The sequence below is a fragment of the Gorilla gorilla genome, chromosome 1 (assembly GCF_029281585.2).
Source record: "Gorilla gorilla gorilla isolate KB3781 chromosome 1, NHGRI_mGorGor1-v2.1_pri, whole genome shotgun sequence".
Lineage (NCBI taxonomy): Eukaryota > Metazoa > Chordata > Mammalia > Primates > Hominidae > Gorilla > Gorilla gorilla.
The window spans coordinates 229,529,147-229,552,799 of record NC_073224.2 but is presented as its reverse complement, the minus strand read 5'-3'; the positions used below and the strand labels follow the sequence as shown (position 1 = coordinate 229,552,799).

The window sequence follows — 23,653 nt, the reverse complement described above, 5'->3', positions numbered from 1 at the left end:
GGTTGTGTCCTCATCAAGGCTGCTTCTGTTTCAGCAGATCATCCTGGGCTGCATTGCACCCACCCAGTCGTGGGGCTCAGGCTTGCCCCCATCCCTGGTGCATGCCTCTTCACGGCAGCCAGGTGTGTGTATAGACTATAGGCTGGGGAGGCGCAGGATCTACGCTGCCGGCAGCTTCATCTTCCTGCAGCTGCTTCCCAGATCTCCTGCCTCCCAGATGGCCCCGGCTGTTTCCACAACCTGGTCCACCCTCCCTTCTCTCTCCTCGCCCTGATAGGTGGTCCTGATGGGCCAGTGCAGAGGGCTGGCACTGGTTGAGGGCTGCGTCGCACGTGCTTCTCACCAAAGCTTCCTAACAGGGACGGTGTGTGCTCCCCCTCTGACATCGGGGTAACTGGCAGACGGCCTGCGTGGCTGCAGGTCACAGAGCTGAGGGAGGCAGAGTTGAGATTGAGATCTGGACCGATTCCAGAGCCCTTGGGGAAAGGCCCTCACACATAGGGGGTCACGGGATCATCCCTCTAAGGGGGCAGCATTCCCTGCCTGGATCTTGGCCAGGGAGTAGATGTCAGCGAGACCATCCATGCCGGGACCTCCAGAGTGCCTGGCCTGAGATGCAGGAGACCCTGGGGTGAGCAGGGTGGAGTGGCGTCGGACGGTGGCTGCTGATTGGCTGTGTCCTTAGGCACATCGCCTTGCCTCTCTGTGCAGCAGGAACAGTGCCTGGCGGGCAGGTGATTGTGAAGATTAAACGAAAGTGCCTTGCCCACCCAGCTGCAGCCTGGCCTGTCAGGCTCCAGAAATAGCCCCTGCCAACCCACCTGACCGCCAGCTGCTCCTCTCGGGCCTTCCCTGGGACTATGAAGGCCCGGGGGCAGACGCCAGCTCCCCAGACTGATTTGAAAGGTCAGGGTGGCCTGGAGAAGTTAGCCTGAGGTCAGATCTGCTGATGGGCCAAAGGTCTGAAGGTGCTCAGTCTGGTGAATTCACAGGGGTGGGGAGTAGGGGGCGGGTGGAGACTGGAGGGCTATGACTGGCCTGAAGCCAGAGTTGATGGCGAAACTGAATCCCCCTTACTCTGGTGTCCCCGAAAACATACCCGGGTGAGTTAGGGCTCCGAGGTGGCTGCCTCGGCTGGGAGTGGGGCCTCCCTCCCTGATGCGTCCGCTAGCCCAGCCCCTGCCCAGGGTGGGGAAAGGGGTTGGCAACTCAGGCCCATGCAAAGAGGGTTCCTTTCCTGTTCTCTTCCCACCACCGTTGCGTCCTGGAAGGCGGGAGTTCAGCACCTTGGAGAGGGGACAGCCCTGGTCCTCGCAGTCCCTGGCCCGGGTGCCCACACTTGCTTTCTCAATTTGTCCACATGGGGGGCGGGGCATAGTGGGAATTTAAACCCAAGTCTGAATGCCGAGTGGGGTCAGGGCACAGTCACTGAGCCAGTGTTAAACTCCTGATGTGCTTAAAAAGGCCGAAGGTAACCAGCCCCGCCACCCCTTCCCGTATTTGCCCTGGAGTACCTGGATGGGACCTGACTTACACCTGTGAGTGACCCCAATTTTTCTGAGAATGCTCCCGGGCAGCCCCACCCTGATCTCACCCACCCCACTGCCCTGGGGGGCTGTCACCAGTGGCCTTGTGAAGGGCTTGGTAAAGGGACAGCTAAGTCAGCTTCCCAGGACAGCTCTGGGTCCCACATGACAACTGCGGTGACCCTCTGTGCCCCAGGCTATCCACGAGGGCCTGCCTGCTGCCTCAGCCCTGCAGCAGACACTTGGGGGTCAGCCAGCAAGGCCTGTGCAGACCCTCACCCCAGAGGCACCCAATGGTGAATGTGGCCCTGCCTGGGCCCAGCCAAGGTCAGGAGACACAGGACTCCAATCTTTGCTATAAATACACGTGTTTGGTGAGGGGCAACAGAAGGCAGAGAGATGGCGCTGTACACAGCTGGTATAGGCTTGGAGGTGGAACGCCAGAGAGACAGACACACAGACAGTCCGCCCAGCAGGGCAGGCCGGGCAGCATTCTGGGGCTTGTAACACTTGGTTGGTGGGCGAGAGCCAGCAGGAGGTCCGGCCCGGGGCTGGAGGGGCCGAGGCACCCCGCAGGCTCCAAGGTCCGAGGTCCTGGGTGGCATCAGTGGTGGCGCCTGGGCTCAGCTCACATCATTCAGGGCCTGGAGGGACATGAGGCCAGTCAGGAGGGCGCTCTGGGTCCCTGGGTCCCACCACCCAGCCCCGCAGGCCACCCACCTTGCGGGCAAACTCCGGCAGCACAAAGGCGGCACGGTGCACGTCGGAGTTGTAGTACTTCAGCTGCATCTGCGCCACCTGCTGCTGCGTCAGCGGCTGCACCGGCTCCTGGAAGTTCGTGCTCTGGGGACCGAGCCAGGGGCACATCAGGGGGGGCACTTTTTTTTTTTTTTTTTTTTTTTGAGACGGAGTCTCGCTCTGTTGCCACGCTGAAGTGCAGTGGCGTCATCTCAGCTCACTGCAACCTCTGTCTCCCAGGTTCAAGTGATTCTCCTGCCTCAGCCTCAGGTACGCGCCACCACGCCCGGCTAATTTTTTTTTTTTGTATTTTGACTAGTGATGGGGTTTCTCCATGTTGGTCAGGCTGGTTTTGAACTCCTGACCTCAAGTGATCCGCCCACCTTGGTCTCCCAAAATGCTGGAATTACAGGCATGAGACACCGCACCTGGCCTGGGTAGGGTTTTTTTTTTTTTTTTTTTTTTGAGTCGGAGTCTTGCTCTGTTACCCAGGCTGGAATGCAGTGGTGCAATCTCAGCTCACTGCAAGCTCCGCCTCCCGGGTTCACGCCATTCTCCTGCCTCAGCCTCCCCAGCAGCTGGGACTACAGGCGCGCGCTGCCACGCTTGGCTAATTTTTTTGTATTTTTAGTAGAGACAGGGTTTCACCGTGTTAGCCAAGATGGTCTCAATCTCCTGACCTTGTGATCCGCCCGCCTCAGCCTCCCAAAGTGCTGGGATTACAGGCGTGAGCCACCGCGCCCGGCAGGGGCAGGGATCTCTATTTATGCCCACCTTCCCCCCAACCCCCACCCCCAGGCACCCCCATCTCACCGGGTTCTTGCTGCACAGCATGAAGCCGATCTGGCCGCTGGGGTAGGTGGGGATGGTGCAGTAGGCGTAGGCCACCACGGGGAACAGGGACTGGCAGAACTGCCGCATCTCCTTGATGAGGTCCAGGTGCAGCCACTGGCACTCACCTGGGGGCCCCGAAGCATCAGCATCCGGCAGAGCCTGCCCTGCCCCGCCCTGCCCCGCCCCAGTGCTCCAGGCCTGTGGCTCACCCTGGCAGCAGAGGACACCATCTTCCTTGAGGGCTGTCTTCATGAGCTGGTAATAGGACTCCTTGAAGAGACTTTCGGCGGGGCCTGGGGAAGACAGAGGGAGACACACTGAACACAGTCTGGCTGCGACCTCCAGGGCCACTGTCACCCACACAGCTACCAGGTGGCCAGAGCCAGGATCTGAACCCAGGTCTGTGGGGGATCCACACCTGAATCCCATTCTTGGGGGAGTCTCATTGGCACCACAGCAGAGGAACCTCTACCCTAGGCCTTGGTTCAAGACTAGAACCTGCCCCCACTCCAGTGCTGACCAGTTCAGAGCAGAGGGGAAGCTGAAGAGGACACAGGGGCCTCAGTGTCCCAGTGCCAGATCCCCACTCTCCTTGGTCCCCAGCTTGTGAATCTGGGCAGTCGCCTGGCTCCTGCCTACTGTCCCGAGCCATGTTTCAGGGGGCAGGTAACAACTGAGAAGGGAAAAGTACAGCTCTAGTTCGGGGGGTGGGAGGCCGCTCTATCCTTTACTCTGAAGGCCTGGGGGAGGCTGACCTCCAGACCTGCAGCTGCCAGAAAACCCTGGGGCCCATCCGCTGCTTACCCATGGGGTCTGAGGAGTCAGTGATGATCACGTCGAAGGCATCCTGATTCTGTTTCATGAACTCAAAACCGTCACCCACATGTAGGGTCAGCTTCGAGCTAGAGTAGCCAATGGCCATGCCTGGCAGGAACTTCTTGGAGACTTGGATGACATCCTGGAGGGGATGGGAGGGACCAGTCTGGGCCAAGGGGCTGGGGGACCTGGATCCAGACACAGCCACGTGGGACCCTCCAAGTGCCTCACGGGCAAGCCGCCTTGGCCAACCCCTTCCCTTTTTTTTAATTATTATTTTTTTGAGACAGGGTCTCACTTTGTGGCCCAGGCTGGAGTGCAGTGGCGTCGATCATGGCTCACTGCACCCTCGGCCTCCGGGGCTCAGGTGATCCTCCCCCATCAGCCTCCTGAGTAGCTGGGACAAGTGTGTTCAATCATACTTGGCTATTTTTTAAATTTTTGGTAGAGATGGAGTCTCCCTATGTTGCCTCGAACTCCTCGATCCTCCCACCTCGGCCTCCAAAAGTGCTAGGATTACAGCTGTGAGCCACCACACCTGGCCCCTTTTGGGAACCTCAGTTTATAATGTGTAAAGCGGGGAGAACTCTGGTACCTCCATTTCTCCTTGAGAGCTGGCTCCTGCCGGTGGCTTGGGCTCCTCTCTCCCATCCCTACCCCCTCCTTCCAGACCAAATCGCCCCGTCTGAGTGGCTTTCTTGTCGCTTCCTATTTTATTTATTTATTTTTCGAGACAGTCTTGCTCTGCTGCCCAGGCTGGAGTGCAGTGGCACGATCTCAGCTCACTGTACCCTCCTGCCTCAGCCTCCCAAGTAGTTGGGATTACAGGCGCACGCCACCAAGCCGGGCCATTTTTTTTTTTTTTGTATTTTTTTGTATTTTTAGTAGAGACCTTGTGATCTGCCCGCCTCAGCCTCCCAGAGTGCTGAGATTACAGGTGTGAGCCACCAGCGCTTGACCTGTTTCCTATTTTAGAAGGATGCAATTCCAACCTCTGGCCAGGAGAACCTCCCCCTCCCTGCACATGGCCACCTGCTTTTCACTGAGGCCTCAGCTCAAACGCCACCTGTCCTGACCACCCCCCATGCATTCACAGGAACCCTGCCTTCTCCTGTCCCCCAGCCCCTGTCTTGCCTTCATCAGACCGTCCTTTGATGTCTCTTTTTTTGTTGTTTGCTTTTTTTGAGACAGATTCTTGCTCTGTCACTCAGGCTGGAGTGCAGTGGCGAGATCTCGGTTCATTGCAACTTCTGTCTCCCGGGCTCAAATAATTCTTCCACCTCAGCCTCCCTAGTAGCTGGGTTTACAGACATGCACTACCATGCCCGGCTAATTTTTGTATTTTTAGTAGAAATGGGGTTTCACCAGGTTGGCCAGGCTGCTCTTGAACTCCTGACGTCAGGTGATCTGCCCGCCTTGGCGTCCCAAAGTGCTGGGATTACAGGTGTGAGCCACCACGTCTGGCTATCTGATGTCTCCTTTAACTAGGACATCAGCTCCTAGAGGGCAGGGACTGATCTGTCGTCTACCACTGTCCCCGTACCCGGGCAACACCTGGCACGTAGCATGATTTTAGAGAGCAGCTACTGAGTGTAAGGGGTAACGTACAAATAGTTGAGCTGTCTTGGGGCCCTGCCTGGGGCTGAGATTAAAAATCAGATTAGTCGGCTGGGCGTGGTGGCTCACGCCTGTAATCCCAGTACTTTGGGAGGACGAGGCTGGCGGATCACCTGTGGTCGCGAGGTCCGAGACCAGCCTGACCAACATGGAGAAACCCTGTCTCTACTAAAAATACAAAATTAGCCGGGCATGGTAGCGCATGTCTGTAATCCCAGCTACTCGGGAGGCTGAGGCAGAAGAACTACTTGAGCCCAGGAGGTGGAGGTTGCAGTGAGCCGAGATCGCACCATCACACTCCAGCCTGGGCAACAAGAGCGAAACTCTGTCTCAAAAAAAAAAAAAAAAAAAAATCAGCTCAGTCTTAGTAAGAGCTCGCCACGCAGGTGCCCTCACCACCTGCCAGGCCCTCTGCCATCTGGTCTTCCTACTGAACCCTCCCCGACCAGGTGTTTTCCAGATGGAGAAACAGGCCCTACCTGCCTTGCTCGGGGGTGTGCAGCCATTTCAGGGCACAGCTGGCCGCTGGGAGAACCAGGACTCAAACCTGGCTCTACGCCCGCACTCACCTCGTCGATCTCACACTGCACCACGGACTCCACGGAGGGGTGCTTCACCACCTCACGCAGGACACCTCCATCTCCGCCCCCGATGATCAGCACCTGGGAGGAGGGGGCAGTCAAGGCAGGGGCCCTGGCAGGACTGGGCGCCCCCAGGCCCCTGAAGCAGACCCCCTGACCCCTCGGACCCACGGGCCTCATCTTTTTCTACCCTCGGAAACGCTTTCGTGCCGGTGCCCCCTTTCCTGGAAGTTCCTTCCAGGGCTGCCCTAGGCTTCCGAGGCCGCGTCAGTGTCGGCCCCCACCCCTCCGCGAGACTCCCCTGGCCTTGGTAGCACTTTCTCTGACAACCATGCAGGCAGCATCTGGGAAGAGCCCGGGGCACACCTGGGGCCGCCCCTCGTCCGGCACTGTTCCAGGGGACACTGGGGTACCTTTCGCGGGTTGGGGTGGCTGCAGAGAGGCAGGTTGGCGATCATCTCCTGGTAGGAGAACTCGTCTCTCTCCGTGCACTGGATGACACCGTCCAACACCAGCACGTTGCCATAGGTCTTACTGCGGGCGGAGTGACAGTCGGGGACCTGGGTTCTCTGGGGTGGGGAAAACGTACCCCAAGCCGCCCTGGGTGAGGAGGGTCTCCCCATCCCGCCCAGGGGTCCCAGGGATGATGAGCGATGGTGACACGTGGCGAGGAATGGCAGGCGGGCCGCCGGGTGGAGGCCGGGGTGGGACCCGGGGTCTCCTCGGGCTCTGACGTGTCCTGAGGGCTGACACGTGGAGCGGGGCGCAGACTCCGACTCCCCCGCCCAAGAGGCCAGCCCGCAGTCCCAGCCCCAGCCCAGGGAGGCGGTGTGAGGGGTGGCGAGGGGGCCAGGGCAGGACGGGGTCCAGCCCGCTTGGGTCCCGGCGTGGAGAGGCCCGTGAGGCGGGCAGCAGGCGGCCCGGGCTGAGCCGAGGGGGCAGGCGCCTGCGGGTAGCGGCGGTACCTGCGGAAGACGAGAATGTCCTGGTAGCGCGAGCGCCGGTGGTGGAGCAGCTGCTCCACCTGCAGCGACAGGGCCTGGCCGGGCCACAGGCTGCAGGTCTCGCGGAACCAGCCCTCGCGGATGGCGGCGGGGCCGGAGGCGGCGGGGCCGTCGGGGCCGGGCTCCATGGCGGGCGGGCGGGCGGCGCAGGGCGCGGGCCCGGGACTGCAGGCCGCGCGGCGCCGCAGCACAACGGGACCAGCTCCGCCCGCCGCCCGCGCCGCAACCTAACCCGGGCGCGGGGCGGGGCCTGCCGGCGGGGGCGGAGCCCGCGCTCGCCAATGGCAAAGCGGCCTCGCCTGGCGCTCATTGGCCACCGGCTCGCAGAGCGGCGCGGAGTGGCTGTGGCGCGCCGTCCGTCGGCGGCAGCAGGGTAGTGCGGCCCGCTCCAGGGGCCACGTGGGGCCCGGCCGGGGCCGGGCGGCCGGGCCGGGTTCCGGGGCGGGCTGGGCCGGCGGAAGGGGTCCGGGTCCTTCCTCCGCCCCAAGCAGCCGGGGCGGTGCACCACTGGCACCCGCTCCGTTCTCGGGGTTGGGAGGCACCGAGGGCCTCGAGGGGCTGCGGGACTCGGGCTTGGTGTGGAGGGCAAGAGCGCTGCGACGTGCGGACTCGAGAGTCAGCCTTTGGGCTGGAGACACGGGAGCGGGCGGCTACAGTGGTTTACGTTGTTGCACGGGGCGAGTAGAACGTATCCTTCGCTGCGTCCAAAATCTGGTTCCTTGTTGGATTTGAACAGATTATGTGGCTCGTCGGGGCGAACTGAGGGTTTTTATTTACTTGGAAAGAATCATCACAGCCCGCGAATTAACAAGCTGGATTTAGCCATTTTCCCTTAGATTCTGAGCCATGAGCCTATAGGCTGTTGAATACGAGAGAAGTGCTTTTCTAAACGAGTTTCTAAATTTACCAGCAGTGTCCAGGAAGAGGCCCAGAACATACATATTCAGCACCAGAAAAGACTGGCACGCAATTTTTCTTGACAAACTGGGTCTTGCTCTTTGAAGGGTGGGTGGGAATGTGCTTTCTGTTTTTATGAGAATGTCAAAGAACTTCTCAGAATCACATTAAGCATGCTAATTACCAAATATTAAATGCTAATTGTTCTACACGCAGTTCGAATGCCAAGGAAGGAAGATGAAACTAGTATAAGCTACTCTTGACATTATGTCAGGGATGGTTTTGACACGTTTTGCAGCCTCCACCTGGAGGTGGGGAACGTTTCCTGTGTCGTCCCCAGAGCAGAGTAACAGCGTTGTTTATGGGTGAGAGCAAGCCTCAAGCCTAGGCAACAATGTGCCTTGCTTGCTTTTAAGCTCCTTCTAAAGGGGAGGTAAACCAAGACCGCTAAAGAATTGCTAGGTGCCTGGGCGTGATGGTTCACCCCGGTAATCCCAGCACTTTGGGAGGTGGAGGCGGGCGGATCACGAGGTCAAGAGATCAAGACGATCCTGGCCAACATGGTGAAACCCCGTCTGTACTAAAAATACAAAAATTAGCTGGGCATGGTAGTGCGCGCGTGCAGTCCCAGCTACTCGGGAGGCTGAGGCAGGAGAATCGCTTGAACCCGGGAGGTGGAGGTTGCAGTGAGCTGACATTGCGCCACTGCACTCTAGCCTGGGCAACGATAGTGAAACTCCGTCTCAAAAAAAAAAAAAAAAAAAAAAAAAATTGCTAGACAGCTGGGCACAGGGGCTCAGGCTGGTAATACTAGAATTTTGGGAGGCCGAGGCAGGAGGACTGCTTGAGCCCAGGAGTTCGAGACCAGCCTGGGCAACATAGCAAGACTCTGTCTCTAAAAAATAAAAAACATTGCTAGGCAACAGCTTCCATGGACTTGTTCCGGGAACGAAGATTATTCGTGAAATGTCCACGTAGTGGATAAGACAGAGTCAATCAGTGTGTCCAGTGCTACAGGCTTGATTGGGTTCAATCCTGTACTTGGGTCAAGGTGTTCGCCTACATTGCCTGTACTTCCTCCAAGACATTTCTGCCTCTGGGTTTTAACTGCCCGTGTACTTGTCTGTGTTCCCTAAGCCAGATCATAAGCTCTGAAGCTGAGGATGGTGGCTGTAGATGGCAGTACTTGTCTGTGTTCCCTGAGCCAGATCATAAGCTCTGAAGCTGAGGATGGTGGCCGTAGATGACAGGCCTGGATGCAGCCAGGTGCCTTGTGGATCAGCTTGCTTTTAGGTGGTGAAGGACTGACCATAGACAGTGGCCCTGGCATTCCAGGACACTGCATGGGGGAAAGTGGAGGGCCAGGTCCATCCCATCCCTTCTATAAGCTGGACAAAGCTGCTCCAGCATGTGGGTCCTCACGTGAAAAAGGCCACGTTGACATCCTTTGTCCTCCTGTAGAGGGAGTGAAACTGAGGCCTCAGCCTCAAGCAGGCACAGAACTTGAGACCTCTCGGCCAGAGTGTACAGACATTGCACAAACCTTCCAAGTTCAGAGAAGACAAAAGCCCTGAGTAAATTACACACAAAAAAGCCCCCAAATGTACAGCACTGTGAATCCAGAAATGCCACCTGACTTCAGGTCACAAGGAAGAAAAACTGATTTTGCCAGAAGTAGCCATTATTGCACAGCCCAGTTATAATCACAACTGACGTTAAAGTCAGGCCAGATGACCACAGAAGTCTACAGAAAAAAACCAGGATTGGCCATGCGTGGTGGCTCACGCTTGTAATCCCAGCAGTTCGGGAGGCCAAAGCGGGTGGATCACCTGAAGTCAGGAGTTCAAGACCAGCCTGGCCAAGGTGGTGAAATTCCATCTCTACTAAAAATACAAAAACTAGCTGCCATTGTGGCGTGCACCTATAATCCCAGCTACTTGGGAGGCTGAGGCATGAGAATTGCTTCAACCCAGGAGGCGGAGGTTGCAGTGAGCCACAGTCGCACCACTGCACTCCAGCCTAGGTGACAGAGCAAGACCCTGTCTCCAAAAAAGGAAAAAAAAACAAAACAAAACACCCCCAACACCAAAAAACAAAACAAAACAAAACAAAATTAAAACAACCAGGACTGAGAAAATCAGGCTTTAGCATGAAATGTTTTCCCCTAAATTCAGACCAATGTACCTCAAAAACCCAGTTGTAAAGCTTAAGTTCTAGTGGGTTAACTATCCCACCCAACCTCCTAAAAAGTGTTATTATAAAAGGAAAAAGGGGAGAAAGGGTAGAGGAGAGAAAGGGGCCAATGGCTACTGTTCAAGGAAATGGTTTAAATGGGGCTGCCACGTGGTTATGTGTCTGTCACAAGAGGCTTGTTAAGCAGTTAGCACTTGAGTCATTTTTCTAGCCTTCCATTCAGCCAGGCAGACAGCTGTGGTTATGAGTGGGAACAATTTTGGCCATTATGTGGTGTGGCTTGGTTGAAAATGCTTATGGCAAGCTGCCTAAGGCACCGCAAACAGCAGCATGCCTCCTTGAGCACACAGCCCTTCTGCTCATAAATTCTCTCTCTACCTCCAACCCAGCCAGCCCTGCCAGATCCCTTTCCCTTCCTCTTGGAGCACAGGCCCAGCCATGGCCTCCACTACTCAGTCACTGCACAGTTCCTGACCCACACATACCCCTCTATGTGCTCACCATCCTCCTTAGTCCTGTCCCAGGTGCTCCCCAAGTGACCTGACATTGAGCTCCAGCTGTTCTTTGAATGCCCAAGACCCTCGTCTCCACCCCATGGCTGAGGAGTTCTGGATTTGGGGTTTGATGGACCAGTAAACCTCTGCAAACACCATCTAGGGACTGACACTGGGTTGCGAACTTTTTATTTTGCAAGATTGAATATTTGAAAAGAACTCAAACTCCTAAGGTTCCTGTCTTTTAAAAAACAAACAGAAGGCCAGGCACAGTGGCTCACGCCTGTAATCCCAGCACTTTGGGAGGCCAAGGTGGGTGGATTACCTGAGGTCAGGAGTTCAGGACCAGCCTGGCCAACATGGTGAAACTCCATCTCTACTAAAAGTACAAAAATTAGCCAGGCGTGGTGGTGGGCACCTCTAATCCCAGCTACTTGGGAGGCTGAGGCAGGAGAATTTCTTGAATCCAGGAGGTGGAGATTGCAGTGAGCCAAGATCACGCCATTGCACTCCAGCCTGAACGCCAGAGGGAGACTCTGCCTCAATAAACAAACAAACAAACAAACAAATAAACAGAAAAGCATTGTCACACAGACAAAACCAATATGGAAAACTTCCAAAAAAGGGTGCAGCATCACTTTAACTCTCTGGGAGGCTGTTCTCATTCACCTCTAACCAGTGGTAAGACCGCTGCAACTGCTCAGCCAGGCTCGGGCCCGTGGCTTTAGCTAACAGTGGTTCTCAAACTTCAGCAGGCAGAAGAATCATTGGGAAAGCCGGGTGAGCACAGAGGCCCCGGCAGCCTCCAGGCTCTAGGTGGCACTGGATTCTTTCTGACAAGTCCCCATCTGGCCTGTCAGAGACCTCCGCTTTGGTTGAGCTGCGCTGCCATAGAGCTCTCTGGAAGTCCCTTGCTCCTCAGGGTCCAGTCTGAATGCGCCGTTCACGAGGCCTCTCAGGCCATCCTCAGGAGAAAATAATTTCTCACTTTGGCCAGGCGTGGTGGCTCACGCCTTGCAATCCCAGCACTTTGGAAGGCTGAGGCAGGCGGATCACTTGAGGTCAGGAGTTCAAGACCAGTCTGGCCAACATGGTACAACCCCGTCTCTACTAATTAGCTGGGTGTGGTGGCGGGCGCCTGTACTCCCAGCTACGTGGGAGGCTGAGGCAGGAGAATTGCTTGAACCCGAGAGGCAGAGGTTGCAGTGAGCCGAGATCGCACCACTGCACTCCAGCCTGGGTGACAAGAGCGAGACTCTGTCTCAAAAAAAAAAAAAAAAAAATTCCACCTGTGAGGCCAGGCACAGTGGCTCACGCGTGTAATCCCAGCACTTTGGGAGGCTGAGGTGAGTGAATCACCTGAGGTCAGGAGTTCGAGACCAGCCTGACCAACATGTGAAACCTTGTCTGTACTTAAAAATACAAAAATAAGCCAGGCGTGATGGCAGGCGCCTGTAATCCCAACTCCTTGGGAGGCTGAGGCAGGACAACTGCTTGAATCCAGGAGGTGGAGGTTGCAGTGAGCCGAGATTGTGCCGTGCCATTGCACTCCAGCCTGGGCAACAAGAGCGAAACTCTGTCTCAGGAGAAAAAAAAAAAAAAAAAAAAAAATAATTCCGCCTGTCAATTTTTTATAGCAGAGACTGCCATTTTTGGGCAGTGACTGTTCTTTGTCCTTCGATGTCTGTTCTTCCCAAATTCTATAATAGAACCCTGGGCTTTTAGCTGGACACATGGATGACTGAAATAATGATATTTCCTAGTACCCCTTGCTGTGGTCTTGTGACTAAGTTCTGACCAATGGGAAGTTGAAATGGGCAGTATCCTATTCAAAGAGATTGGGTGCTATTCTTTCCTCCTTCCAGCAGACTGGAAGGAGAATGTAATGGCTGGAGCAAGGGCAGTCACCCTGCACCATGAGGCGGCAGCCTTGTGTTTGAGCTGAGGATGGTAAAACAAGATAGGAGCCTGTGTCTGATGATCATGAGCATCACACTAGCTCTGGGCCAACTATGTTTACAAAAGAGGAGGAAAATCATCTCTCTTGTTAAAAGTCACTATAGTTTGGCTTTTCTGTCATTTTCAACCAGTCTAGTCCTAGCTAATACAAACTCCAGCCTATCTTAGGACAGGGCTGTTCTCTGCTGTTCAAGAGTGGGAGCTCTCTGACGGCAGTGATGTGTGATTTGGCTTGGTACACCCCAAAGGTTATCATATACAGTTGGCAATCTCAATACTTTGTGGGATGAATTTCAAAGAAAAAAGGTTTCTAGGTTAAGTATTTGTAAAAACCAAAGTAATGGCATTTTGTGCTTTCCTGATTTATTAGCCCATCTCAGGATTAAAATAAAATGAAGTTCTAAAGAAATTATCAGAGACTGGGTCACAAATTTATATAAAAGTTCAGTGCTGCATTATTAAGAATAGTACCAAAAATGAAAACCTAAGTGTTTAACAATGGGGGTTGGCGAAAATAAATTTTAGATTGAGAAAAGTGTCATAATACAAACTTTCAAGGTGACAAATGATAGAAACCTAAACCCAAGATATATTTAAAAAATATATCTATATACACATAGCGAAAGCTTATAAGGAAATACAGCAAAATGTTAATCTCAGCTGGGTGTGGTGGCTCATGCCTGAAATCCCAACACTTGCAGGACAAGACAGGAGGACTGCTTGAGGCCAGGAGTTCAAGACCAGCCTGGGCAACACAGCAAGACCCCATCTCTATAAAACATAAGAAAAATTACCCAGGTGTGGTGGCACATGCCTGGGAGGTCAAGGCTGCAGTGAGCTAGGATCACACCACTGCACTCCAGAATGGGCAACAGAGTGAGTCCCTGTCTCAAAAAAAGGAAAAAAAAGCATCTTTGTGTGGTAGGACTACAAATGATTAAAATTTTCTCTTTGCATTTGCCTTTTTGTTTGAGACAGAGTCTTGCTCTACTGCCCAGGCTCAAATGAGGTGGTGTGATCTCAGCTCACTGCAACCTCCACCTCCTAGGTTCAAGCGATTCTCCTGCCTCAGCCTCCTGAGTAGCTGGGACTACAGGTGTCCACCACCATCCCCGGCTAATTTTTTGTATTTTTAGTAGAGAAGGGGTTTCACCATGTTGGCCAGCATGGTCTCGATCTCCTGACCTCGTGATCCACCTGCCTCGGCCTCCCAAAGTGCTGGGATTACAGGCGTGAGCCACCGCGCCTGGCCGGCTCTGGATTTTTCTGGAAGTCACCATAACCCCCGGAGCACACTCACCTGCCCACAGACAGCTGAAGATGGTTGCCTGAACAGGATGGCAACCTGCCAGAGCTGTGGCGGCAACAAAATAAAAGTCAGGAATCAGCTTTCTTCAGGAAGAATTTTAATGGTTTAAAAATATGTATGTACAAAAGCAGCACCAGCATTTGGTGCTTCCGGTCCACAGGCACCACGTGTCTTCCAGGACTATCTCTGTGGCCAGTTGTACCTGAAGCCTCTGCAGAGAGTACAAAAACAACAGTTATTTCTTCCGGGTTGGTTGGATGTTCTCAGATGGTTTACAAAATGGTAAACCTTAATCTGCAAACCTTAATCATGCAGAACAGAGGGAGAATGGTTTGTTCAGGGGCCCCAGAGAACTCGGCGGCCCACCAGAGTTGGCTGAGCTGAGCAGCATCTTGAGAAGGCAGACCTGTTTTTCCTGCTCTCGGGCAAGTCCCCTGACCTCAGGGTCGGCTTAATTATTAGGATTTTATGTTTTCAACAAAAACATTTGGCTGGGTGCAGTGGCTCACACCTGTAATCCCAGTACTCTGGGAGGCCAAGGCGGGAGGATCAATTGAGGCCAGGAGTTTGAGACCAGCCTGGCCAACATGGCAAAACCCCATCTCTACTAAAAATACAAAAACAGGCCAGGCACGGTGGCTCACGCCTGTAATCCCAGCACTGTGGGAGGCCGAGGCGGGTGGATCACAAGGTCAGGAGATCGAGACCATCCTGGCTAACATGGTGAAACCCCGTCTCTACTAAAAAATACAAAAAATTAGCCGGGTGTCATGGCGGGTGCCTGTGGTCCCAGCTACTCGAGAGGCTGAGGCAGGAGAATGGCGTGAACCCGGGAGGCGGAGCTTGCAGTGAGCCGAGATCGCGCCACTGCACTCCAGCCTGGGCGACAGAGCGAGACTCCGTCTCAAAAAAAAAAAACATTAGCCGGGCATGATGGCAGGCACCTGTAATCCCAGCTACTCGGGAGGCTGAGGTGAGAGACTTGCTTGAACCCAGGAGGTGGAGGTTGCAGTGAGCTGAGATTGTGCCACTGTACTCCAGCCTGGGTGACAGAATGAGACTCTCACAAAACAAAACAAAACCAAGCCAAACCACTCTTCAACAACAAGGATAACCCACATGTGCTTACTTTTTCCTCATTCCTAATAGGCTGGTCCAGGAAAATTTCACAACTATTCACACCTGTTTTCCCCGAGGTGACCCCAGGAAATACGGTAACTAGAGAGCCAGGAACAAGGGGAATCTGAGTCCTGGGGTGCAGTGCCTGGCTCTGTGATGTGTGGCACAGAGCAAATCACCTCCCGCCCTTGTTTTCCGAGTGGTGTGAGGGACCTGGCTGTGGGAGGTTCTCTGAGTCGTCCTGGTTGAAGACCCCTGGGCACTCGCTCCCCAGCTACTCCCCACGGACCGCACCATGCAAGACAGGTGCTTTCTCACTGGGCTCCCTGGGCCACACCACCGTCCACCACATACCTGTCTGACTTTCCAGTTGGAAAGGACATGCTTTTGTTTCCCACCGACTGTTTAATTTTTTTGGCTGCAATGCATTTCTGAAAAGAAACCATTTAAGCTAGGTGGGCACCTTGACCACAAGATACACAGAAAAACACACCGGAGCTCAGGTGGCCAAAGATTCTAGCAGCACAGGAGTGACTTTAGATTCCCTGTGAGAGGATGTTTCTGTGTCTCTGAAGGCAAGGCCGCCAGGATGCGCTGCAAGAGGAACAGGAGGGCCCCAAAGCAGCCCTGCCCCCGCGCCTGTGGAAGCTGCAGCCACACTGTTTCCCTGGCACCAGCACCAACACCCACGAGGGGTGAATGCAGGCTTGTGCTGGCCCCAAAGGGGGTGCTTTTGGCCTGCAGCTATAGTTCCCATGGTAGCAAACACAGAATAATACCCTTTAAAGCCACATGCCAGCTTTTACAGCCTCGTTTTATGAGTTGCTGGGGTAGCTGATCGGTACTGTCTGCCCTTGGGAAGAAATGAGGTGAGGAAAAAGATATGCAAAGGAATGGACTCCTGGATGGGCCTGTCTTCTCAGCAGAGGAGGAGGTCAAAAACAGGCGCCACTGGCGTGCTAAAATCCTCCAGGAGCAGTTCTTACCTTGCCAGACGGGGTCTGTTTATTTGGATCAAACTGAGAAGAAACTTTGGATTTGCTGTTTCCTGAAAAGTAAGAGATGAGAGAGACCTGCGGTCAGGTCAATGAGTTACCACACATCACAGGCTCACAGCGAGGCCGGGACCATGACACTCAGGGAAGCCTTGGCTGTGAGAGCACCCCTGTCACGACGAGGGGCTAGGGCTCATGGCTCACATAAATGAATACATGGCGATCCTGGTCCCTGTGGGCAGTCTGAAAACCAGGCCCATTTCTCTCAGCTCTAGTCCCAGGACCTTAGGGGCAGGTGGCTACAGCAGTGGCCCCCGCACATAAGGAAATCCATTCTGATCTCTGTGCTGGGTGATGCCGTCAGGAACTCGGGCTCTGAGGCGACACTCCTGTATAAAGGGCCATTGTGTGGACTGGCCTCTGCTTTCTCTTTTCCAAAGGAGCATGTTGCACCGAAGGCTGCTAGAGTCGAGAATGCCATCTGTAGCCCCTTCAAAGCAGACGGACTCTCACAGCCCAAGCAGCCATAGGGGTTCATGTCATAGGCTTTGAGATTTTTCAACAAACAAAATTCTGTGTGTGTGTGAGAGAGAGAGAGAGAGAGAGAGGGTTTATGGGCACAAGTTATAGTGAGGAAGGATGGCGCCCTGGTCACTATGGAAGTGACAGGTGATCTTGCTAACCCACCATGGAGGCCACCATGAGTGAGCTCCCATGGAGGAGGTGGCAATGAGGCTGCAGGCGACTGTCCACATTGCCACGGCCTCTCTGGACTACTCCAACAATTCCTGGCTAGCACCATGCCTTGTGCAGGACTCACTTGGCCCCTATATTGTGGTCTCTTTATGGCTTCCTCTCCTCTGACGCGCACAGATGTCCCTGTATGGGGCCCCATTACTTCCTCACCAGCAAAAGCCTTGAAGTCTGACTGGCTGTAGTCGTAAGGCGTAAACTCTTTTTCTGGTGGCTCTGGGTCCTTTGGCTTCTTGGAAATTTTGAGTCGTTTCTTCTCTTGTTTCTGTTCTGTGGTCCTTGGGTCGCTTGTTGCTCGCTCTCTCTTCTTTGCAGCATTTTCTAGCTGTAGATCAGGAACAGATGTGGGGGAGGAACAGGGAGGCACATGGGAACAGGGAACTCCGCCGGCCTCAGCAATAGCTGGGACCCAGCTGCCTAAGTGGTAAGAAGAACAGTCAGTGGTGGGGAGAGGAGCTGTGGCTGGAACTTCGGGACCAACACTCAGGGTCAGCTGAAACAAATTCCTCACTGGACAATGACATGAGATCATTTAAGAAAGGCAAGCAGGCCAGGTGCAGTGGCTCATGCCTATAATTCCAGTGCTTTGGGCGGCCGAGGTGGGAGGACTGCTTTAGGCAGTCTGAGACTAGCCTGGGCAACATAGCAAGACCCCTATCTCTACAAAAAAAAAGAAACAAATGTAGCTGGGCATGGTGGTGCGTGCTTGTAGTCCTAGCTACTTGGGAGGCTGAGGTGGGAGGATCACTTGAACCCAGGAGTACAAGGCTGCAATGAGCTATAATCGCACCACTGTACTCCAGCCTGGGCATCAGGGTAAGAGTAAGACCATGTCACTATTTTTTTTTTTTTTTAAAGGAAATTAAAAAAAAAAAAAAAAGGAAAGGCAGGGGGCAGGGGTTAAGAATTCGAGTGATAGCCTGGGCAACATAGTGAGACCCCGTCTCCACCAAAAACAGTAACAAAAAATAGCTGGGCATGGTGGTGTGTGCCTGTGGTCTAGCTACTTGGGTGGTTGAGGAGGGAGGATCGTTTGAGCCCAAGAGTTTGAGGCTGCAGTGAGCTGCAACTGTGCCACTGCACTCCAGCCTGTGCAACAGAGGTAGACACTACTTCAAAAAAAAAAAAAAAAAAAGGAGTTCCAGAGTGCTCTGGGGTTTCATTCTCTAGAATGCAACATTTTTGTAGGACACAGCAGGACACACAACAAGCTTCAGCACTGTAACCTCAATACCTTTTCTACTACTACAGTTGAGTGGTCTGGCATATTTACCATAAACACAGTGGAAGAAGGTTAAGAGGAATTACAATATCAATCTTGTGGAGGTTTCGGAAATGAGGTAGACACTAATAGCCAAGCTAAGGTGAACCGGAAAGAAGTCAGGACTTAATATAAAGCACAGGGCAAGCCCCCTAAGATATCCAAGGAAGATCCTGACCACAAGCAGGGGCATCGTTTTTCAAAGGAAAAAGGAGAAAAGCTGGCACATACCACGACCTGCTGTCGGACGGAGACAGCCTGTTCTGCTGCAGCTTTGCACGCCTCCTTTGCCTGTTCCCGGGCAGCTGCAAGGGAGAGAACTTGTCTCTGGAGTTGGTGAATCCAGCAACCACCCTCCCCTCCATCTCCATCCCCCTCTGACTTGGCCTAGCCACAGGGGTTGTCACGGCTGATTCCTCCTCCCTCTCAGGTCCCCGGTCCCCCATCTCTGCAGGACAGGCTGCCTCAGAGCTCAGGCTCAGGTGCTCTGCCCACCTTCACCTACACGTGAGCTGATCCTCCCCAGCCCTGCCTGCTCCTCTTCTGTGAACCCAAACGCTCAGTGGCCTGTGGACCTGAGGGCGTTTAACAGGATCGTCACCATCACCATCGTGGACAAACCTGCTCAAACCAGCTACTTCGGCTGCCAGCAACTCCAGCTTTCCAGCTGCTCAGGACAAAACCTTCATCCAAGGTTCCCTTCCCTTCTCTCACATGCCACATCCACCTCATCATCAAATGCTGTCAGCTTTGCTATGGGACAGATCAAGGCTCTGACAGCTTCTCACCACCTCCTCTGCTCCCACGCTGGTCTCAAAGCCACCATCCCCTCTCTGCTGAGCCACTGCCATGTCTCCTATCCCTTCCTGGGCTCCCATCCTGTCCTCTATAGTCTACTGTTGACACAGCAGCCAGAGTGCCACATGTCAGTCACTTCCCACCCTGTGTCTGCTCAGCACCCTCCTGGCTTCTGAACTCAGAGTAAAAGGCAGCGTCATCCCGTGGGCCTCTGCTGGCTCCTTCCCCATCTCCTGCTCTTCTCTACCCGCTCTGCTCATGCAGGCCCTCTTGCTGCTGCTCAGCATGCCCAGTGAACTACCCCCAGGGCCTCTGGGCTCCCTGTGCTGTGGCTCCAGAACTCTTCTCTAGGTCACTGCAGGTCTCGTCAATGTCGCATTCATTAGACTGCCTTCTCCAGCCACCAACGAGACAGCTACAGCACCTCCAGCACTCCCCACCAATCTCTCTGCACAGCACCTGCTGCCATCTGCCAGGATAGATACTGATTGTCCACCATCCCTCAGCAGAAGGGAAGCCCCACAGGGGCTTCATTCATAGCCGTATCTGGCACTTGGCTGAAACAGCGGGTGTGCAACAGCCATCCTTTAACAGCCGACTGAGTTGCAAGGAAGTGAGTGTTACCTGTTTGCTCAGCTGCCTTCTTCTTGACAGCTTCTTTAGAGTCTTTTTGTACTTGTACCTGGGCCAGCTTCCAACGGTTGCTGATCTATAATGAAAGCAAATATAACAAAAAAAACCCTCCAAAGTCAGCCACCTAAGTCTGTCTTACTTTTCATGAGGTGACGAAGGGCAGGTTAACCTAAGAAGTACACACATTCTAAGTCATAAATTTTCAAATCTAAGGGCATGAAAAATAAATTTCATGCTGGCTTTATTGCTAAAATCCCTATTAAGGACAAAGTGCTACTGTCCTCCAGGCACTGGGCCATCCGTCATCTCATTCAATCCCTCTGTAACCCTGGGAAAAAGGTACTGTCATCACCCTCTCTTTAGAGATGAGCAAACAGACTCTGGGAGACTAAATAATTTGTCCAAGGGACATGGTCAGTAAATGACAGAAGCAGACTCAAGGCTGGGCTTCCGCAAGTCTGCCGTGTTTCTTTATGACACCCCACTGACCTATGGCGTTACAACACATGGAGGTGACACTGGGCATAACACACAGGACGTGCAGTTGTTCAGTGTGACCTAACCCGTTGGGGGAAAAGAGGAGAGAAGGCAGAAGCCCCACCTGATTCCCCATTTCTAAAAATAGCAAGCTAACTCAGGGACAGGAATAGGGCTGGGGGACCTTGCGGTTTTGCCTAACAAAAGAGCTCTGCTGCCACACAGAGGAAGCCAGTCGCCCATGTCATCAGAGCAGACGCTTCCTAAAGGGAGGAAGGAGGCTGCGAACAACAGTTCACATGCTGGCTCTGGGGAACATCTCAAGAGGGTCTAGGGGAGGTGTGCTCTCATTCTTACTCATAATGCTGGTAAAAACAAGCCAGATAAGTAAGATAGAGTGTTTTAAAATTAAAGCCGTCACCTTTAAGAGCCTTAAAGTAACAGACATCTATAAAAATGCATCAAGCTGTATATTTAATATTTGTGTACTTTACTACATATAGATTAAACCTCAATTTAAAAACCACAAATGAAGATTTGTTTCTTACGAAGTTTCCAAGTGCTTTGCTTTTTCTTTTTTGGCTAGAGTTCGCTCTCTCGCGCAGGTTGGAGTGCAGTGGCGCAACCTCGGCTCACTGCAAGCTCCGCCCCCCAGGTTCAAGCGATTCTCCTGCCTCAGCCCCCCGAGTAGCTGGGACTACAGGCGCCTGCCACAACGCCTGGCTAATTTTTTGTATTTTTAGTAGAGACGGGGTTTCACCGTGTTAGCCAGGATGGTTTCGATCTCCTGACCTCATGATCCGCCCGCCTCGGCCTCTCAAAGTGCTGGGATTACAGGCGTGAGCCACCATGCCCAGCCCAAGTGCTTTTAAGAATCTCACTGAAGTTCTGGACCCTTTCCCTAGAAACAATGCTAGAAAATAAAGGGCTTTTGCATTCATTTTCAGGGGATTCACAGATGAGATAGGCTTGTCTAAAACAGAAACCTGGTATGAATAATTAAGAAATCCCCTTTTCTTAGAAAGTCTCTTTTAGGGCCAGGCGCAGTAGCTCACGTCTGTAGTCCCAGCACTTTGGGAGGCCAAGGCGGGTGGATCACCTGAGGTCAGGAGTTCAAGACCAGCCTGGTCAACATGGTGAAACCCCATCTCTACAAAAATTAGCCGGGCATGACAGCAGGTGCCTGTAATCCCAGCTACTTGGGAGGCTGAGGCAGAACTGCTTGAACCTGGGAGGTGAAGGTTGCAGTGAGCCAAGATTGTGCCACTGCACTCCAGCCTGGGTGACAAAGCGAGACTCCATCTCAAAAAAAAAAAAAAAAAAAAAAAGAAAGTCTCTTTTAGAACAGGTGACAAGTCCACTTACTTCATAGATTTTGGTTGATGGATCGAACTTCGCTGCCTGAGAGACGGGAGCACGATGTCCCAGTGAGGGCAGAAACTGGAGGAAGGAAACGGCTGTGTGAAACGCTGCCGGGAACGGAATCTAGAGCCACGGGGCAGAAGCGCTCAGATGGGGGGTTGCTGGTGCCGTGTCAGCGTCTTTGCCAGGACACCAGGGCAGCTGACACACTGGCTTCAGAGGCTTCCTTCCCAGGTGAAAGCATGTACAGCTGTAGGCATCTCTGTATATCCTGTCAGCCCTGACAAAACTACTACTCACCATCCTAAATGGATTTTCAAAGGACTCCATGATGTTCTGGGCTTTTTTCTGTGCAACTGTCAATGGACCCTTTTTACTGTCTTCAGCACTAGGTTCCTGCAGGGACAGACAAAAAACGATCACTAATGACCATGATCATCTGTGACATCAAGATGCAAGCAAGAGAGCAACAGTTAACAGTGATTTTTTTTTTTTTTTTGGAGACAGAGTCTCGCTCTTTTGCCCAGACTAGAGTGCAGTGGTGTGATCTCTGCTCACTGCAACCTCCACCTCCTGCGTTCAAGCAATTCTCCTGCCTCAGCCTCCTGAGTAGCTGGGATTACAGGCACGTGCCACCATGCCCAGCTAATTTTGTATTTTTAGCAGAGACCAGGTTTCACCATATTGGCCAGGCTGGTCTTGAACTCCTGACCTCAAGTGGTCCACCCGCCTTGGCTTCCCAAAGTGCTGGGATTACAGCTGTGAGCCACCGCATGCACCCGGCCAGTAACAGTGGTATTAATACCAATGGCGAAGGCTAACTTTTCATACACTCTCTTATGTATAAGGCGTTGTGTCTGCAACAGCACACAGTAGCATTTCAATATCAATGTGCTGGATCAGTGAATTCTCAGCATGTCCTCATAGCCTATGAGGTGGTATTACTCTCACCACCTTACAGAGGAGGAAACTGAGGCCTACAGAGGTTGTGACAGTCTTTCAGAGGCTTGCAGTGAATACAAGCAGACCAAGGATCTAAACCCACCATGGTCTGGCTCTAGAACATGAGGTCTTAATTGATGCCTGAAATTTATTTTATGTATGTATGTATTATTTTTTTGAGTGGAGTCTTGCTCTGTTGCCCAGGTTGGAGTGCAGTGGTGCGATCTCTGCTCACTGCAACCTCCGCCTCCTGGATTCAAGCGATTCTCCTGCCTCAGCCTCCCGAGTAGCTGGGATTACAAGCGTGCACCACAATGCCCGGCTAATTAAAGACAGGGTTTCACCATGTTGGCCAGGCTGGTCTCAAACTCCTGACCTCAGGTGATATGCCCGCCTTGCCCTCCAAAAGTGCTGGGATTACAGGTGTGAGCCACCACGCCAGGCCTGAAATTTAGTATTACATATCTTTATAGGGAATCATTGAAATTATGCAACAAAATGCTGCTTCCAACTGGGTTCATAAATATGTGCTATCCTTTTGCTTCATCTGTAATTATGCCCCCTTGCAACACAAGAGTGCAGGGAGACCACAGCCTCCTTTACACCAAACAGCACTTCCGTATCAAAGCAGCCCAGAGCTCATGCTAACACGTTTAGCTGCTAAATCATCTTCATGACTCAAATTAGCTCTGAGGTCAGCTAAAGCGCCTAGTATTTTCTCATTAATTGCTAAAGCAAGGCCCAATCTAGATTTATGTAATTAAGTTAAAAACCAAAGTGAAGCCTGGGCGACATGGTGAAACCCCACCTCTACAAAACATACAAAAATTGGCTGGGCATGGTGGCACACACCTGTAGTCCCAGCTACTCGAGAGAAGGCTGAGGCAGAGGGATTGCTTGAGCCCAGGAGGCAGAGGTTGCAGTGAGCCAAGATGGTGCCACTGCACTGCCACCTGGGTGACAGGATGAGATCCTGCGACAAAAAAAAAAAAAAAAAAAAAATGCCGGGTGTGGTGGCTCATGCCTGTAATCCCAGCACTTTGGGAGGCTTAGGTGTGTGGATCGCCTGAGGTCAGGCATTCGAGACCAGCCTGGCCAACATAGTGAAACCCCATCTCTATTAAAAATATAAAATATTAGCTAAGTATGGTGGCGGGCGCCTGCAATCCCAGCTACTAGGGAAGCTGAGGCAGGAGAATCGCTTGAACCTGGGAGGTGGAGGTTGCAGTGAGCCGAGACGATGCCACTGCACTCCAGCCTGTGCAACAAGAGTGAAACTGCATCTCAAAAAACCAAACCAAACAAACAAACAAAAAAAGTGAAATAGCTAGGTGCAGTGACTCAT

General features: G+C 53.1%; 2 protein-coding genes across 3 annotated transcripts in view; both read right to left on the bottom strand.

The window, feature by feature from the left end:
• Window positions 1–1,877: 1,877 nt before the first annotated feature.
• On the bottom strand, window positions 1,878–7,371 carry SRM (spermidine synthase). Its single transcript, XM_019010991.3, has 8 exons — window positions 7,078–7,371; window positions 6,526–6,646; window positions 6,101–6,193; window positions 3,903–4,056; window positions 3,308–3,391; window positions 3,078–3,223; window positions 2,247–2,369; window positions 1,878–2,170 (listed from the first exon to the last, which is right to left on the bottom strand). Exons 1-8 carry the CDS (start codon window positions 7,242–7,244, stop codon window positions 2,150–2,152), a joined length of 909 nt encoding a protein of 302 aa, XP_018866536.2. The 5' UTR covers window positions 7,245–7,371; the 3' UTR covers window positions 1,878–2,149.
• Window positions 7,372–14,048: 6,677 nt separating this feature from the next.
• The window catches only part of EXOSC10 (exosome component 10), a 33,139-nt gene continuing 23,534 nt past the window's right edge, over window positions 14,049–23,653 (bottom strand). The window contains exons 18-25 of one of the 2 annotated variants that reach the window (XM_019011004.4): window positions 21,667–21,762; window positions 21,370–21,444; window positions 19,519–19,603; window positions 18,328–18,401; window positions 16,989–17,160; window positions 16,074–16,135; window positions 15,442–15,518; window positions 14,049–14,179 (exon numbers count right to left, since the gene is read on the bottom strand). In XM_019011004.4, coding sequence (XP_018866549.3) covers window positions 14,149–14,179; window positions 15,442–15,518; window positions 16,074–16,135; window positions 16,989–17,160; window positions 18,328–18,401; window positions 19,519–19,603; window positions 21,370–21,444; window positions 21,667–21,762 — 672 coding nt within the window. In that variant the 3' untranslated portion in view covers window positions 14,049–14,148. Of the gene's footprint in view, window positions 14,180–15,441; window positions 15,519–16,073; window positions 16,136–16,988; window positions 17,161–18,327; window positions 18,417–19,518; window positions 19,604–21,369; window positions 21,445–21,666; window positions 21,763–23,653 lie in introns of both variants that reach the window. The other variant, XM_019010998.4, reaches the window with a different exon arrangement.

What these genes read in the sequence shown, in the direction of transcription:
- SRM (XM_019010991.3), bottom strand. Translation starts at nt 7,244, where the DNA reads ATGGAGCCCGGCCCCGACGGCCCCGCCGCCTCCGGCCCCGCCGCCATC. An exon ending in TGCAGTGTGAGATCGACGAG is followed by an intron (nt 4,057 to 6,100) that starts GTGAGTGCGGGC and finishes CATCCCCTCCAG; the next exon opens with GATGTCATCCAAGTCTCCAA. An exon ending in TGACTCCTCAGACCCCATGG is followed by an intron (nt 3,392 to 3,902) that starts GTAAGCAGCGGA and finishes TGTCTTCCCCAG; the next exon opens with GCCCCGCCGAAAGTCTCTTC.